Below are 15,998 nucleotides of genomic sequence, written 5' to 3'. Positions count from 1 at the left end.
CTTGAGGTGAGAAGAGCTTCAACAGCAGTAGAAGTGATTACAGGTGGGGATTTAAACTTCATTATTATATATGAATATTACTGAACTCACGAATGAGATCAATAATGACTTCTTAATAGGAAAGAAAAACTTATTCTTCAAATCCTCCACTTCCAATGGTGAAGGTAAACCCCATAAGGAAACGGGAGAGAGAGAGGTGTCTTGATTGGAAACAAGATCTCTTCTGACATGAAAGACTCCAAACATCCCCCACTCTTGATGAGTCATGTCCGTGGACGGACTTGATAGAGTCACGACCATGTACGAGGGCAAAAGGATGCGTCTCAGCCCTCGAACGGTGGCCGGTTATGACCGACGGGTGTGGATGTGACTGGAACGGCCGTGGACGTGATGCGGCTCCACTCTAGATGTCCATTGAAGTTAAAACAACGCTCTGCGCCTGACAGAAGGAACGAGGAAATGAACGGAAGGGAAATGGCTCTTCAAAATGGAATGGGCCTCCAATTCTCTTCTCAACCTTTCACTCGAGGATGGTCTGTTCCCAGACATGCTATCTTGAGACAACTCCAACATCACCCTCGTGCAATGGCTAAATACTGATATATGGACATACGTCCATGCTGTCACGTCCAAATGTATGAGATGATCGACTGGTATGAACCAACTGCATGTATGTGCAACAGGGCACGGCTGAGAAAGATCAGAGGGTCTTTTGGAAGAGCGTGGAAAGACGGTGAAGAATGTCACAGACGTTAGAACATCGAGTTGACAACAGCCCTAGGGTGGAGATATGTCCATGGCTGTGCAAAATCCCTCACTAACATCAACTGAAAGCCCATCATTTCTTGGCTGGACGTCCTTGAACACGGGAAGATGAACGTCGAACCTAGTCATGTCCGTGGATATCTGGAACTACGGGAACCAAGTCAGGAATGTTTGAGGGCCAAGGCGACAAAGCGTATGCTGGAAACACATCCCCAAACGTCCAGAATCTCTCACGTCCAACAGAGTGCTTCAATTTCGACGGGAACGTCGGCTAGAATCTCCACTGCTGCTTCTATTTTGAACACCTGGTGAGAAACATTAGCTTGGAGTTCCAAAGAAAACAGAGCGTCCTGCTCGAGCCGAACACTCAGACAAGCATCCTCCATGTCTCAGATTTCCAAAGAAACCAAAGAACTCGGAGGGAGCCACAGAGTCACGTGCAGGACGAATGTCAGTTGCTTCTTCTACCCAAGTGTCCATGGAAACACGGGCAGAGATACTAGATTAGGGGACAATCCAGATGCAAGTGTAGGTGACAGGTTACCTCTTCAACTTGCCAAATATGAGGAAACCATGCACCTGGTAGTCTGTGTAGCAGGGTCCCAGAGAGAGACCACCACACGAAGAAATCGGAGTCCGTTGCCGAGGGAGAGCACCGATTGAAGAAGGCGAAGGCGAAAGGATTTTCTTTTTCAACTTATACTGCAACTGGAGGGCCATACACCGGTACACTTTACGTACGAAGACACAGCGAATTCCCAAAAACTCAACGTCTGCAATAGCGCAAGACGAGTCGTACTTCTCTTGAAAGGCAGAGTTGATTGATTGAAACTACGCTGCAGGAATCGGTTAATGATGTTATAAGAGCTAGCCATGACGTCACAATCCCATCTGTGACATCACAGGAATAGAAGGATCCCTCAAGTCACCATGTAGAAGGGGCTCCCAGGCTCTGAAAGGAACACACTGCCGACAGAACTGGTTAGGTTCCCAACTTCTACCACAGAACTGAGTGGACGAGGTACCACAATACGTGAAGTGGCAACACTGGGAGAGCAAAGAGAACATAGAGGGGCTCCAGGGTCTGAGTGGAACGCTGCCATCTGACTTCAAGGTGAGCAGCAGGGCTGACAACAGACGTGCAAGAAGACAGGGAAGTTCAGAGACAGACTAGATCTGAAATGTAGGGCCTGAAAAGAAACAAATAATATGCCCTCTCTCCACCACTCAGGAAGGGAATAAACTTCGTGTCCCGAGAGAATGGTAAAGAAACATCTGTATCTAAGGGAAGGGAAAGAGATAAGATGGTAAATTCTGACTGGTCCTGAGCACGTAGACAGGACCAATACAACAATAGGACTTGTGCCATTAACATTCGTGTTGAGGGAGAGGAGGAAAACTTGGTAAGAAGAATCCTCGCACGAAACCCTAGGCTGCAACACGAACCCTTGAAGTCTCGACCATCTTGATCTACACAACAACCGAAAGACTAAAACATTACCACGTTCCCAGAAATTGTGTAGTTTGAATCAAAACGTCTCTCAAAAAATAAAATAACAAAAAATAAAATAACGACGATATAAAGGGAGAAAAACTCCAAACTTAATCTGACTACGCAGTATGAGTAAGCCATAATCCCACTACACGGTAAGAGTAAGTAAATATATCATTGAAGACATAGAAACAGAACATATTAACATGTCTTTAAAATACCAAAAACAGAACATACTGACATGTCTTTAAAATATCAAAATACACAAATGTTTCAATATATCCAAAACAATATTTCAAATGAGAAAATGTAAAATATACAAGAGGAAAAGTGCCGAACAGCAGGACAGAGAAGAAAAGTACATCTTGTCGACAGTGCGGCCAAAAGTAAACTGATGAGATTGAATGCATACTGGTTAGGTGGGCGGTACTTCCGCCCCTACCGTAGGTAACTTACCATAGCCATCTTGCAAAAGTTGAGTGGCTGGACTTTCTAGCTTCACCGAAAGTTATCCATATGCAAAGACCAAGAGTTTGTATTAGTGTAGGAATAACTAATGCTTATAAGTAACTAAAAGCCAAAGAAACATACAAGATGATGTTTAACAAACCACAACTGCAAGGTGGAAGGAAAACCAAATAAAATATATTTAAAGGTACTCTTTATTTACATCATTGTTAAGGTTTTCTACTAATTCATACAAGTGGGATGAAGGAATAGCCTGGTGGCCATCCTCTCTCTGCACTCACTCAGAAGCTCCATCTTGATAATATGTTTATGTAATAAAAACGTTACCAATTATGACATCCATCTGATTCTTGTGTGATAGGAGGAAAGGAGGTTAGCTCTCCCTTCACCTCCCCTCCTTTGGGAGTGATATGATGAAAACTAATGCAAACTACAGTACCTCAATCTACCTCTATATCCTTCTTTGTTTATAACCTTAAATACTAAACATCCTTGTCAACAGCAGATGTTTGCTGGAGATGAGGAAGGCTTCCTTGCCAATACCAGTGGAATGCCATTCTCATTAATACTTGAGATTTAACCTAAATACACATCACTGGCACCAAAGTAATTTAAAACTGGAACTATAAAACTTGTTTTCCACTGAAAAGTATACAAGACAAATTAGTTTGCAATGGCAGTGTAACTTGAAACACTGTAACACAAAATTGTTGATAAATCATTACTAAATAAGACTATTAGTTGATGAGAGGAGCGTGTCCAGGAACTGAAACTTCAATCACATGTCCCCACTTTGAATGTTTTTTGTGCTTAGGGAAGTTATGGCAATGCATCCTAATTTTTATCAAAGGTAATTCCAGTTAAAATGGTAATTACTTGAATAATGCCATTTTCATAAGTGTATATCATAATCCAAGTGATATAAAAGCTAAAAAATGAAAAAAAAAAAGGTTGTCAGATGTGATTTCTTTGAATCTTTTCAAAGACAATCTGACCTGTTCTTGTTACAATTCTTTATTCCACTAAACATACTGGATGGGTTTCAAAATATGTAAGTACAATAGTTTGATACATTTTTTGCAAATAAGCAAAAACAAATATATACCCCCATGTTTCAGAGAAACTATTCCACACTGCAAAACACAAACCCATAAGAATAAAGTGAACAATAGCACCAAAATTTATAAAATTGTACGAATGCTCTGTTTCAAGTAGGTGCTAACCTTCAGACTGGAGCTGCAAAATTTAACAGAGGCATCAGGGTTTTTGGGTTTCAAAGAGCCCAATTTTGACTGGGAATGACTCGAGGCCAACCATTTTCATTACATTCCAATACTAACAGTTAAGATTAGATGCATAGAATATGGACTACATTGCACTCATGTTGAGTATGGAATTAGATATGTTACAGTTTTTGTCTTTTGGTATGGCATCACAGGCAGCAATGAAATATTTCATCAGAGCACAACAGTAATATCATCACTGGAGAATGATTTACACACTCCAACAGAAAAAAAGGTGCCTGCAGGGAGCCCAAGATGTATCCATTCTTTAATATTCTTTCTATGATAATCCACTGATAAAAAATTAGACAAAAAAAAAAAATTACTGTAAATCATTTTCATTTAACCAACAAATATGGGAAACCAATGACCTACTCTTATCCGTGCTGAAAACATCCTTCTGGCAAAAATAAAGAGTAACAGCATAGTTCATAGCTGTCAGTGCTCAAGATTCAACAGAGTTCAAATAACAATTTCAACCCACAAGTATGAAACTTAATAACTGTTCCAATAAAATACTTACAAATAGACCCTCCATTATTATCCATTTTATATGAAAGATCTAGTCCTTGCTTAACCCTCTAATACCAATCCCTTTTTTAAGGCAAAATATTTGGGAATTTGTATTGAGATATTTCCTTCATGCTCATAGAATGAGAACCAAAATGATAAATGCATGAAATAAAGCCAAAATTCCCCAACTCCCACTGCAGACACCTCTTGTGCACATAAAAAGCAGGAATGAATGAATCTCACCATCATGATATTTTCCATAATAAAAATTTGTTACAATAACACTGAATTAGTAATAAAAATGATCCAATATCTACATTTCATAAATGGGAATATTTGAGTATTGAAAGATCAACATAAATGCAGTAACAACCACAGAAAAGGGTAAGAGGAAGTTGCATTATCACCCAATGTAGTGATGAGTAACAATGCAATATGAATTACAAGTCATAGTATCCCTTTTAAAAGAAGCACCAGATAAAATATTATACACAGTAAACAATTCAAATGGTTTTTTGATGGTCAGGGAGGCAATGACACAAAAGGGAAAGGGGAAAAAAAAAAAGGACATTTCATGTCTAATAAAAACATGTCCAAAGATGGAATGAGAACTCTTATTCCAGTCTAAGCATTCCCAGCATACAGAAACTGATTACAGTAGTAGAGACCTACTAAAATGACTGCCTCTTTACACTGCTTAGACCTTGAATAAAAACTACAAGCTTTATTTCTCCTTAATACATAACTACCATCCACTGCCATATGTTTTGCATCATATAACTGCATGGCAGGTAAAAAAAAAAACTCTATAACAGTATAAACTTGTCTCTTGTTCAAATAAATAAAATCAACATATACCTGACCACAGAGAGATCAACCCTTTATTTCATCAAATGAATATTTTTTAGTGCCAGATAGGCTTATCATAAAATTTATAAAAAACAAAAATCATGATCAATTTACATGATACCAGTAAATAGCAGTCATTTTCATATTAAGGAGGCTTTCTCCAAGCATTCTGCAATTTTTGCAAGTTCTCAACTTCTTAGTAATATAACATGGAAAATTCCTACCTGTGTGCTGCTCTGAAATCAGTATGTAAATAATAGAGTGAAAGGTCTGAGTACTTCTTTGGTGAATACAATGATCATCCAATACAAAAGTACATAGGTATACACACTTTCTATACACATGTAAATGACTTACAATGTGGATCTTTTTAAACAAGGCATCATCGCTCACATAATGTACACTCTCTCTTGACGTAATATAAAAATTACCATAGGAATAGTATCACGAAGATGGACGTCTGAAGTTTATTTTGATCCGGTTTCACACCTGCAACAGCTGATTAAACAGTTTCATGAAAACTGACACTTTCAAATCACCATCAATAGCCATCTACCACTTCCAAGGACTGCCAATGACCAACAAGCAAAACCAAAATTAAGATCACTCAGTTAACTCTGTGTATATTATCTCCCATCAGTAAATATTAAATGCCAACAGCTACAACCCTGTCTCAATAGATAATGCTTCTTAGCTATTTAAAATAAAATGCTTCCCCCATTCAACACCAAACTTAAAAATGTCGGGAAAAAAATAATGCTTATTTATTGCATGGTACTATATTTAACAAGTATATATTTTGTTGGTTAGTAGCAGTAAATAAAATGATGGTGACAGCTATTAATGGATATCCATCAAAACTTCATAAAATCAATGTGATAGTTTCCTTCCATGAGCAAAGATGTAAAACAAATTGACAAATCATCCAAAATAGGTTGACAAGTATTCTGGCATAATTTGTCCAGGCACATTCTTTCTAAAAGGTTATATTATATACTGGGATTCCAAATCTACTACTATTACTATTATTATTTTTAAATAGTTGAATCAAACCACCGAGTTAACCTTCTTAACTCATAAGTGACACATATTTCAAGACATCATCATTTCTTTTAATACAGAGGGAGTCTTTTCTACAAGCTGGTGGAAAGTTAAGAGCACAATGACAAAGACCAAAAAGGAAAAAAATTCCCCCATGGATATAAAAACTTGAACTATTAACAAATGGAAACATTTTAATGTATATTCTTAAAAAAGCCATTCTCGTGCTTCAACAGTTTGTTGGCCATTAGCAGTGGTTCCTCCCATTCAAAATATAAAATGTTTTACATACCTGAATGGCTTGCAAAAAGTTTTTCAGGAAATGGGAACACTTGCATATTATACAAAATGCCAACAGAAAGACCCATAACCCACACCCCTCAAATCATACTACAGTATACTTCTTTCTTAGTATTACAAAGGGATGTTTTTATCAAACAAGAATGTTAAAAACAAGTTAAGACTTACATGAACTTCTGAAATACTATCACAATGAAAACAAAGATATTGAAGACACATTGATCTGAACAAATTACATGGAATAAAATGAGCCAGGATAAGCAAAAGAAAAGTCCATTGTTTAAATCGTATTTCACTTTTGCCAAGTACCAAACACAGTTAAGCTGTGAATCCCAGAATCATTAAAAAATCATAAGTATAGCTCTGCCTAGATTTGCACCTAACACAATGCTTATTGAGTATAATGTTACCACTATTTCTTGAACTACAAAATCATTATTTAATAGTTATATAACTATGTCTACATTATATGTTATGTGAACACAAAAACTGTCATAAGTACAAAAATTATTAGAATATATATTTATCAATAATATGATTTAAAATAAGATTTTCAAGATTCATAAAAACTGTCTATTAAACTGGAATGAGATATAAAATATGGTATTAATTCCTTTATAGCAATTAGTGAAACTGGCTAACAAAACCACTAACACATGTAAAATAAATTGTCAAATTTGTCATTCCATGAAAAGTGGGCATGCAGTTTGACAAGGTATGGTACTATACTGTTAAGAATAAAAAAAACTAGTGAAGCATAACTTGCAGTAAATCCATCTCCAAATCCATTCATTTTGTTAAAAATTTATCAATAACTAATGTAACAAGAGTAAACTATGATAAACTAACATGTGTTACAAAGCTAATAACAGTTGGTTTGGAGTTTTCAATATGAGGCCATAACACTATATTTTCCACTCCCACTCTTACTGACAGAGAAGGATCTGAACTTACAAATTAATGGGTAAATATGAATGTAAAATTGTAAGAATGGCATTCATTGAACTCTGTTTCATTGTACGATTGTAGTTCAAGTTCAAGTTAACAGATAAGAAGAAAATGGTATACAAGAAGCTTACGTTTAATTAATTCATGTCATCTGTTAGGAGCTCAAAGAACAAATACTGCAAAAAAGCCTGAAAAATTTCTTTAATGATCCATAAAAATGAACAACAATAGTTATATTCACACTTGTGAATGGCTCCTTGTGTTGATATACAGTACTTGTAAATTCCTGGAATGAATTAAGATTTTCTCAATAAGAACTTGCCGTAAAATAATAAACCTAATCTCTAAAGAACAGAGGTCCAAAACAAGTTCAAATGTTTAAGACAAATGGAGCAGCACAACTGTACCCAATCAAAAAGGTAGGAACTTCATATGCAATAAAGCTGAACTTTTCTGAGCAACAGCTAAAGAAAACTTAAGAAAATCTTAACAATACTACAAGTGAAAATTTTTCAACTTTTCACCAAGAGTATCTCAAATACTTATATAAAATGACTACAAAATTTGCATGTAACCCAGTACATACACAAGTTCAAGGTATCAGACATCACAGCAAATTTTCCTTTATATATAACAAAAATCTAAACACAACCAAAATATGAATGTAGTTTTAAGTGTAGCAATACAAGTTGTTCCCTCTCCCTGTAACTTTAATGCATATATATCTTTCAAAGAGCTAAAATGTCTCACTTAACCAATGCCTTTGAAGAAATGACTTAGTGCTAATAACATCTACAGCAAAATGTGCAATCAATGAAGCACTATACTCTATGACCAATTTTCAAATTTTGTGCCTAATTTAATCTCGACATGTTGAAGGTTCAACTGACTTAAAAGTTATAGAAATGTTTGAACATGACATCAAGTTACTGTGGGGTAAAGAATACATGATTTTCCTAATTCCCACAACCAACGTAACGTTACAAAAAAGAAAAAACTGGTTAATCAACCAAACGGGATGCCATATATAAAATGTACCCAAATGGCAAGAAGTTTAATACACATGGTGGTCTTTGCTAGGGGACATGGCATACCTACTGCTGACGGGCACTTCTCCTATGTGAGAGTACCTCATATCTCTTTTCTTCTGTTAAGATTATCACCATTGTACAACTGGAAACAATATTAGAGGTATAACATTTTATATCTGATCTAACACACAATAGGTAAAAAGCTAATGGAGGAGGAGCCAAGGCCTAGGGATTAAAAATGAGTCCCAACAAGTACCAGACCTACCTTTGGATATGGTCAAGGATGTAATTTATGTAAATATTTATATATATGTATTTCTTTTTATTAAATTTTTGGGTAGATGACCATCATAAACATCACAGGCAAGGGAGAAAGGACAGGCAGACACTGATGAGGCATTTGTACAACACGTCCATTAAATCCAACAGCTACCTTTCGGAATTACATCTTGATCAAATATCTTGAAACAAAACTGTGTAACTTCAAGGCAATTATCTCATACTGATGCAGCCAGCTCTCCCATCAGACACTGTAAAAAATTTTCAAATTAAGAATAAAAAAATTTCAAAATAAGAATAAAAAAATTATCAGAAAAATACATAAATACCCTGTACATTATAAAAACAGTAGGGTTCACTGGGATTGTGAATTAGTTTACATTAAAGCACCATGGTCTAGTTTTATTACAGGCATTGGGTAAATTAAGTCCACGGTAATATAAAGACCTAATATATAATACATGTATACCGTACATTTCCGTGTATAAGACGGCCTTTAGATAAGACGAGGTAAAAAGTATGGCAAATTTTCACGAATTTATCTCATATCTGTAGTATAAGACTGCTAAATGAGCATCAATTCATAACATCGGTGTTTTGGTGTTCTAATGGCTGACCTGAGCCATTTGGGTGTGCGCTGCTACTCAAATTATTTTTCTTACTAGTTCCCAAGAATTGACCTCACAAAATCCCAAGATTAACAAAAAATCCCAAGTTAAAATAATTGTACATCCCAAGCCTTAGAGTCCTAAATCTCTCTCTCTCTCTCTCTCAGGAAAAGATAATGCTAATTTGAATCTCTATAAACTAACAGGTATTACCATATATACTGACACTGTGTGTGTGTTTATAATGTTTTAAAAAAATGTGCATTGTAGCTCACCATGAAGAGACCTCTGGCTTGGCGTTTAAACATCTGCCCTGTTACCAATTTTACAAAACAACTTGACATGTGTGTGCTCTTTGAATGTCTTTGAGACAAACCCTGAGGCTATAATTATAAGATTATAGAGGTTGTTTTTCATTTCCAGGTATTTTAATCTCCTTCCTATTCTGCCCTGCTTAGGATTTGTCTTCAGTCTGTTTCTTCTCCACAACCTATGAACGATAACATTTTTCTATTCTTTACAAAGATTTACTGTTCTATGTATAGCCCATTTATAAATATTTAACATTTTCGTCTAGACAAGAAACTTCACACCGTATTTACATCTAAGTAACTGCAGGGGTAAGCTGTTTGTATGATGAATTGGTGCTCTCTCTAAGATCCCATGCTGGCACAAGGCTACCTTAATTTAATAACAACTCTCTCTCTCTCTATCTCTTCTAAATCTTACTTTTTTTTTTTATTTTAACATATGTCCGTATCGTAATGAGAAGGAATTCATTCTATTCTGCATGTAATCAGTAAAATACACATACTATTAAAAACTACGTGTGTAATGCACTCAAAACACACGCACTTACGTCACCGTATCAGCTTCTTGTGAGCAAAACATTCTTCTGCTGACAGAATACAGCCAAAACCTGATTGGCCAGCTGGTTCCCATGGAGACTGTTAGCCAATGACAGCCCCCTACTTCTGTTCTATTTACAGACATATGTCATAACAAGTGTGTACAAGAGATCGTGGTGTAAAGCACTAAGTTTGAACATTGCCAGATAGTGATTATCTGACTGCTGATGGCAATTACTGTACTCAATAATTTGCTTTATATCTAGTGGTTGATATCTGCAAAATGTTTTTCTGTATATAAATACGTATAAAAAATTTTTATACATAACTATTTAGCAGAATGTAAAAATATTTTGTAGTTGCAGTAGAAGATCCATTCCATATTTTTAAGTTATGCCTAAAGCTTCCAACCCCAAGAAGTGGTTCACCCTTTTAATCTCTGGACCACTCACAGCTGAGGCCTACTTTTCCATCCGCATGAGGAGACAAAATTATTGTAAATCCAAATTGTAAGCCAGTAGTACCATGTGCCCATATCAACCATGGAGCCATCAGTGAAAAGAAAATATGAGGCTAGTTTTAAATTGAAGGTTATAGAAGTAGCCAAGAATTCGAACAACTGTGGTGCTGCTAGAACATTCGATGTGGCCAAGAAGATGGTGCGAGAGTGGAGAAAGAATGAGGATAATTTAAGAAAAATGCCAAACAAAAATGTGCAATGAGAAGAGGAAGCACTCGTCGGTCAAAGTTGGAAAATGATGTGGCAGAATGGGTAATCCAGCAGAGACAAGATGACTACATTGTAACCAGAAATAAAATAAGATCATATGCCCTAAAATGGGCTAAGTCAAACAGAGAAAAAGCCAAGATTTCAAAGTGACAGGGGGCTGGTATAATCAATTTATCAACATGAAAAATCTGGTAATAAGAGAAAAAACAAAAATCGCCCAAAAACTCCTGAGAGATCTGGATCACAAAGTAACAAGTTTTCACCAGTTCATCATTCAGCCAAGGAAAAGACATCAGTTTCCATTGTTGTATTGGAAATATGGATGAAACTCCATTAAACTCTGACATGCTGGGTAACAAAGCAGTAGATCTGACAGAAGTAACAGTGCACGTCAAGAGTACAGGACACGAGAAGGCGAGGTTTACAGTATTATCCTGCATGGCTGATGGTACGAAATTGAAACCTATGGCTATTTTTAAACACAAAACAAAACCTAAACTAATGTTTCCTTCTGGTGTTTTTGTTCATTTTTATAGGAAAGGGTGGATGGACAAGAGTGGTGTGAAATTATGGATTAAAAATATTTGGATCAGACGTCCAGGTGGCATACAAAACGAACGTAATTGATTGGTTTGGGATATGTTTCATAGCCATGTAACAGTGAATACTAAAACCCGGTTATCACAAACTAATACTGATGTTGCAGTTATTCCTGGTGGTTTGACATCTATACTACAGCCACTGGACGTCAGTTTAAACAAGCCATTTAAATATAATGTGAGCGAGCAATGGAATGACTGGATGATGAATGGAGAAAAATCTTTTACTAAAGGTGGAGCTATGCATGCTGCCTCACTTGATGTTCTCTGCGATTTTGTTATAAAAGCATGGGGTAAAGTTAGAGTAGAAAGTGTCATAAAGACATTTAAAAAATGCAGTATCTCTAATGCCATGGATGGTACCGAAGATGAGCTTCTATACGACAGTGATGATGAAGTAGAAGTCGACTCGCCAGAACCAGACTGGAATCCCTATGATGATGGCGTATGTGATGAATCTTGTGAGAAACTTTTTGAAACAGATAGTGATGATTGTGAGGAATTTGATGGGCTTTGTATGTATAAAATAAAGGTTGTATGTAATCCAAAATTGTGTTATTTACCACCAAAATGATAATGAACTTTTAATAAAACAAAATTATTATATCATTCTAAACGTTATTACTATTGTAATTACACTACTATTAAAATATCGGAAAGTTACTAAAAGATAAAGGTTGCTGTGAATGCAACCTAATTTGCTGTTGACATTTTTGCAGCTGGCCCCGCATAGCTAAAGTTGATTTCATTTATATGGAATTCCTCAAATAGGCTATTTATTATGAAGATATGCCAATAATATATAAGGTACAAATGGTTTTATTACCTTTATTATCTATTTATTTCAAAATGTGAATCTTTTCACATGTCGATGGTTATCACACTAAGGCAGAAGCTAGCCTACCAGTAAACATCACTTAGAATTTAAGGTTTGAATTTTAAAATGGTAGTATAAGACGACCCCCAATTTTTAGGGGTTAATTTTAGGATTTAAAGGTCGTCTTATGTCGAAATATACAGTATATTTTTGTGGACTTATTTTACCCATTTGTCAATTGTGATAAAAGTGATATTTTTATTATTTTTAATACTGTATATAGTTTTATTCTCACAGGGACACCCTGTAGGGGGGTAGTGCCGTCAGTGCACCTCATGCAATGCATTGTACGCATTACTTAAGGGTCTTTTCAGGGTCCCTTCGGCCTCTAGCTGCAACCCCTTTCATGCCATTTACTGTACCTCCTTTCATATTCTCTTTCCTCCATCTTGCTATCTGCCCCCTCCTAACAATTGTTTCATGGTGCAACAGTGAGGTTTTCCTCCTGTTGCACCTTTCGAACCTTTCTACTCTCGATTTCCCTTTAAGCGCTGAATGACCTCATAGGTCCCAACGCTAGGCCTTTGGCCCGAATTCTATATTCCATTCTATTCCACAGGGCTGCCCTGATAGGTTTGTTCTGTAAGGTATTTTTTTTTATTGATAACCAAAGTAGACAGAGGCACAGGTGTAGGCTAAACCTGCCTGTTAGGACTGAGTGGAAAATTAATGAAATCACCCTCCCTTTATCTGTAATAACAAGCTTCCCGACTAGAGCTAAAAGTCCTAGTCCAAAGATTAGCTTCCAATAAACTGATGAGCCAACCCTTGAGGACAGATACATCAAGAGGTCCAAACCATCTTAGGGTGGCTGATATCACCTACAACTCTCTCCATTAGTCTGAATGTACAGTCAACCCCCGTATTTGCGTTCTCACGATTCGCGCACTCACCTATTGGGGATTTCTCTATGGAACATATACACACATTATTTGTGGAAAATTTGCCCATTTGTGGTATTTTTCACCGAAATATTCACTAATTACTGTATTTTCATATCATTTTCATGACTAAATGCACAATAAAACTATTAAAATAATCAGGTGTAAGCATTTTTGTTTTTTTGTGTCAGTCCATCAAAATAGGCAGTTCTAACATTTTTAGAGGGGTTTGGCATTTAAGTGATTTTAGCTATTTGCAGTGGTAAGCATCCCCAGCTGCACAACAGGGTTTACTGTAGATGCATTGAAAGATCACTTGTTACCCTTCAAGGAATATCTGCACATGCGTGTTTTTATGCAAGATGAGGCACAATGCCACAGGGGAAGAAATCATAAAAGTTATTTGAGGATAATGGAATTGAGCTTCTGGATTGGCCAGGATATTCCCCTGACCTTAATCCAACAGAAAATGTTTGGAGCTTTATGAAGAGGAAGTTAGGCTCTATGGATACGTCCTCTGTCCCAAAACTGATTGCTGCCGTAGAAAATGTGTGGCATAATGAGCTGGATGATAATTATTTTCAGGAATTGTCTAATTCAATGAAGAGAAGAACTGACTATGTTTTAAAGCAAAATGGAAATATGTCTAAGTATTGAATAAAAGCATAAGGGGGATATGGCTAAATACTGAATGACGAGTACTGAGTAGAATTGTGTTTTATTTCTACCTTTACATTATATTTTCAATATTTTTTTTGTTTTTCTCCACATAAGATCCCTAAGATTTTTCAGATATCTTGGTAGTACTAATATTTTTTGCGGCGACTGTGGATTTGAACTAGGAATCTCTCTTTTCGTGAGGAACACAACTAACACGGATTTCTCCTTAAAAGTTACTGACCAAGCCCATGAGTATTGTTTCTGGCAAAGGGATAAAACCACGGGGCTGTTGTACTTCCATGCCTTCACTGGACATCATTCATTAGGTTTCAATGGCAATGGCAAATGGAAAAAAAAAAAAAAAAAAAAAAAAAAATCATGGTCAACATGGTATGTCTCCAATGAAGCCTTCAGCCACCTTAATGAAACTCAGTTAGGGCTCATCTGAAACTGAACTGTCTGACCTGCAAGTTCTAGTGAAATATGTAATTCTGATATATGACTGGTCAAAAGCAAGTGCTTCTGTAGACAAGACAAGACTTGATCTCTTACACTTCTGTAGACAAGACAAGACTTGATCTCTTACATAAAAGCAGAGATCATATAACTTAATCCCACCTACACAGTGCACTCAGGGAACATGCCCAAATGAACAACCTATCAAGAAAGGCACATTTGGGGTTTGTGTGTCATTCGTCAGCCAGAACCTCAGTGTCCTTCCAAATGGGATTGTCACCTCAAAGCTGCTGGAAATTGATAAATTGTGGATACAAAGAATGTGGTAGTGGAAGGTGCAAATGTAAAAAAGAACTGAATACATAGTACTCCACTCTGCAGATGCCCTAATTAGATTTAGTCAGGTGGGTATTCAGTTAATACCACATTATACAGTACATGTGCTTTCATATCCAATTCAATACTGCCATGGCAAAAAACTGATAAATTCCGACATATAAACATCTTGGCATGTGTCACATACTACAGGTTATCTGGTGGTCATCTTAGAATTTCAAGTGGAAAACACTTTTTCTCAACAGCTATACAAAATTAATACTTTAGCTCCATTTCAGGATTGTGTATCATCAACTGAAAGTGTGTACTGTATGTGTTATCTGCTCTACTAAGCCTAGGACTCAAAAACTGAAAATTTTATGACAACAGTCTGAGTATATATACACAAACTTTAGAAGTTTAAATGTCCAAGATAACAGGAACATAGTTCAAGCTGCTGATTTCCTTAAGCTGGTGATGTTACCTCATCATAACACATCTACAGTAAAAGACAGTGGCATATACATGCAAGAAAACTGAGATGTATGTTGGTGTCAATCAAGCATGAAAACACAATGTTTTACAGTTTAACACAATAATGAAGGAAGATACAAAGAAATGCAGAAAGAGATGCCTCTTGGTGTTATCAGGATACATATTATAGAAATGGCAGTGCAATTGAGAACAAAAAATCATTCTAAGCAAAACCAGCCTTCTGGAGACCAACGGAAGCAAGGGAAAAATTATACGGCAGCGTTTTGCTGAAGGAAAGTATGTAATGTAGATAACAGTCAATGTCATTAGTAAAGCTCAAGACTGCACAACATAAATGCACCATAAGATTTTCCAGGTTTGAAATATGCAAGAAGTACAAATGGGGGAAAAACAGAAAAGTGGAGTATGACCATGGTGCAGTGTGTGTGTGTTTTAATTGAGAAACTGTTAAAAGAGGGAACACCATAAATTAAATAGCAGGAACAGCTGAGATGAAGTGGTTAGAGATTACTCAGAAGTAAATAACAGTATCTTGTTGGTAAAGTAAAAAAAAATTTATG

The 15,998-nt window shown here is 36.3% G+C and overlaps 1 protein-coding gene across 35 annotated transcripts in view; it reads right to left on the bottom strand.

The window, feature by feature from the left end:
• Nucleotides 1-2,901: 2,901 nt before the first annotated feature.
• The window catches only part of fmt (phosphatase 6 regulatory subunit 1-like protein fmt), a 253,522-nt gene continuing 240,425 nt past the window's right edge, over nucleotides 2,902-15,998 (bottom strand). For 15 of the 35 annotated variants that reach the window (XM_067081658.1, XM_067081630.1, XM_067081689.1 and 12 more), the window contains one exon: nucleotides 2,902-9,220. Coding sequence is in view for 6 of the 35 variants with exons in the window: in XM_067081858.1 (XP_066937959.1) it covers nucleotides 9,214-9,220 (7 nt within the window). In the remaining 29 variants the exon portion in view is untranslated. The remainder of the gene's footprint in view (nucleotides 9,221-15,998) is intronic. The other 20 variants (XM_067081718.1, XM_067081622.1, XM_067081700.1 and 17 more) reach the window with 2 other exon arrangements.

This window comes from Macrobrachium rosenbergii, chromosome 3, assembly GCF_040412425.1.
Source record: "Macrobrachium rosenbergii isolate ZJJX-2024 chromosome 3, ASM4041242v1, whole genome shotgun sequence".
Lineage (NCBI taxonomy): Eukaryota > Metazoa > Arthropoda > Malacostraca > Decapoda > Palaemonidae > Macrobrachium > Macrobrachium rosenbergii.
Note: the sequence above shows the minus strand (reverse complement) of the source record. Positions and strands in the feature narration are given on the sequence as shown.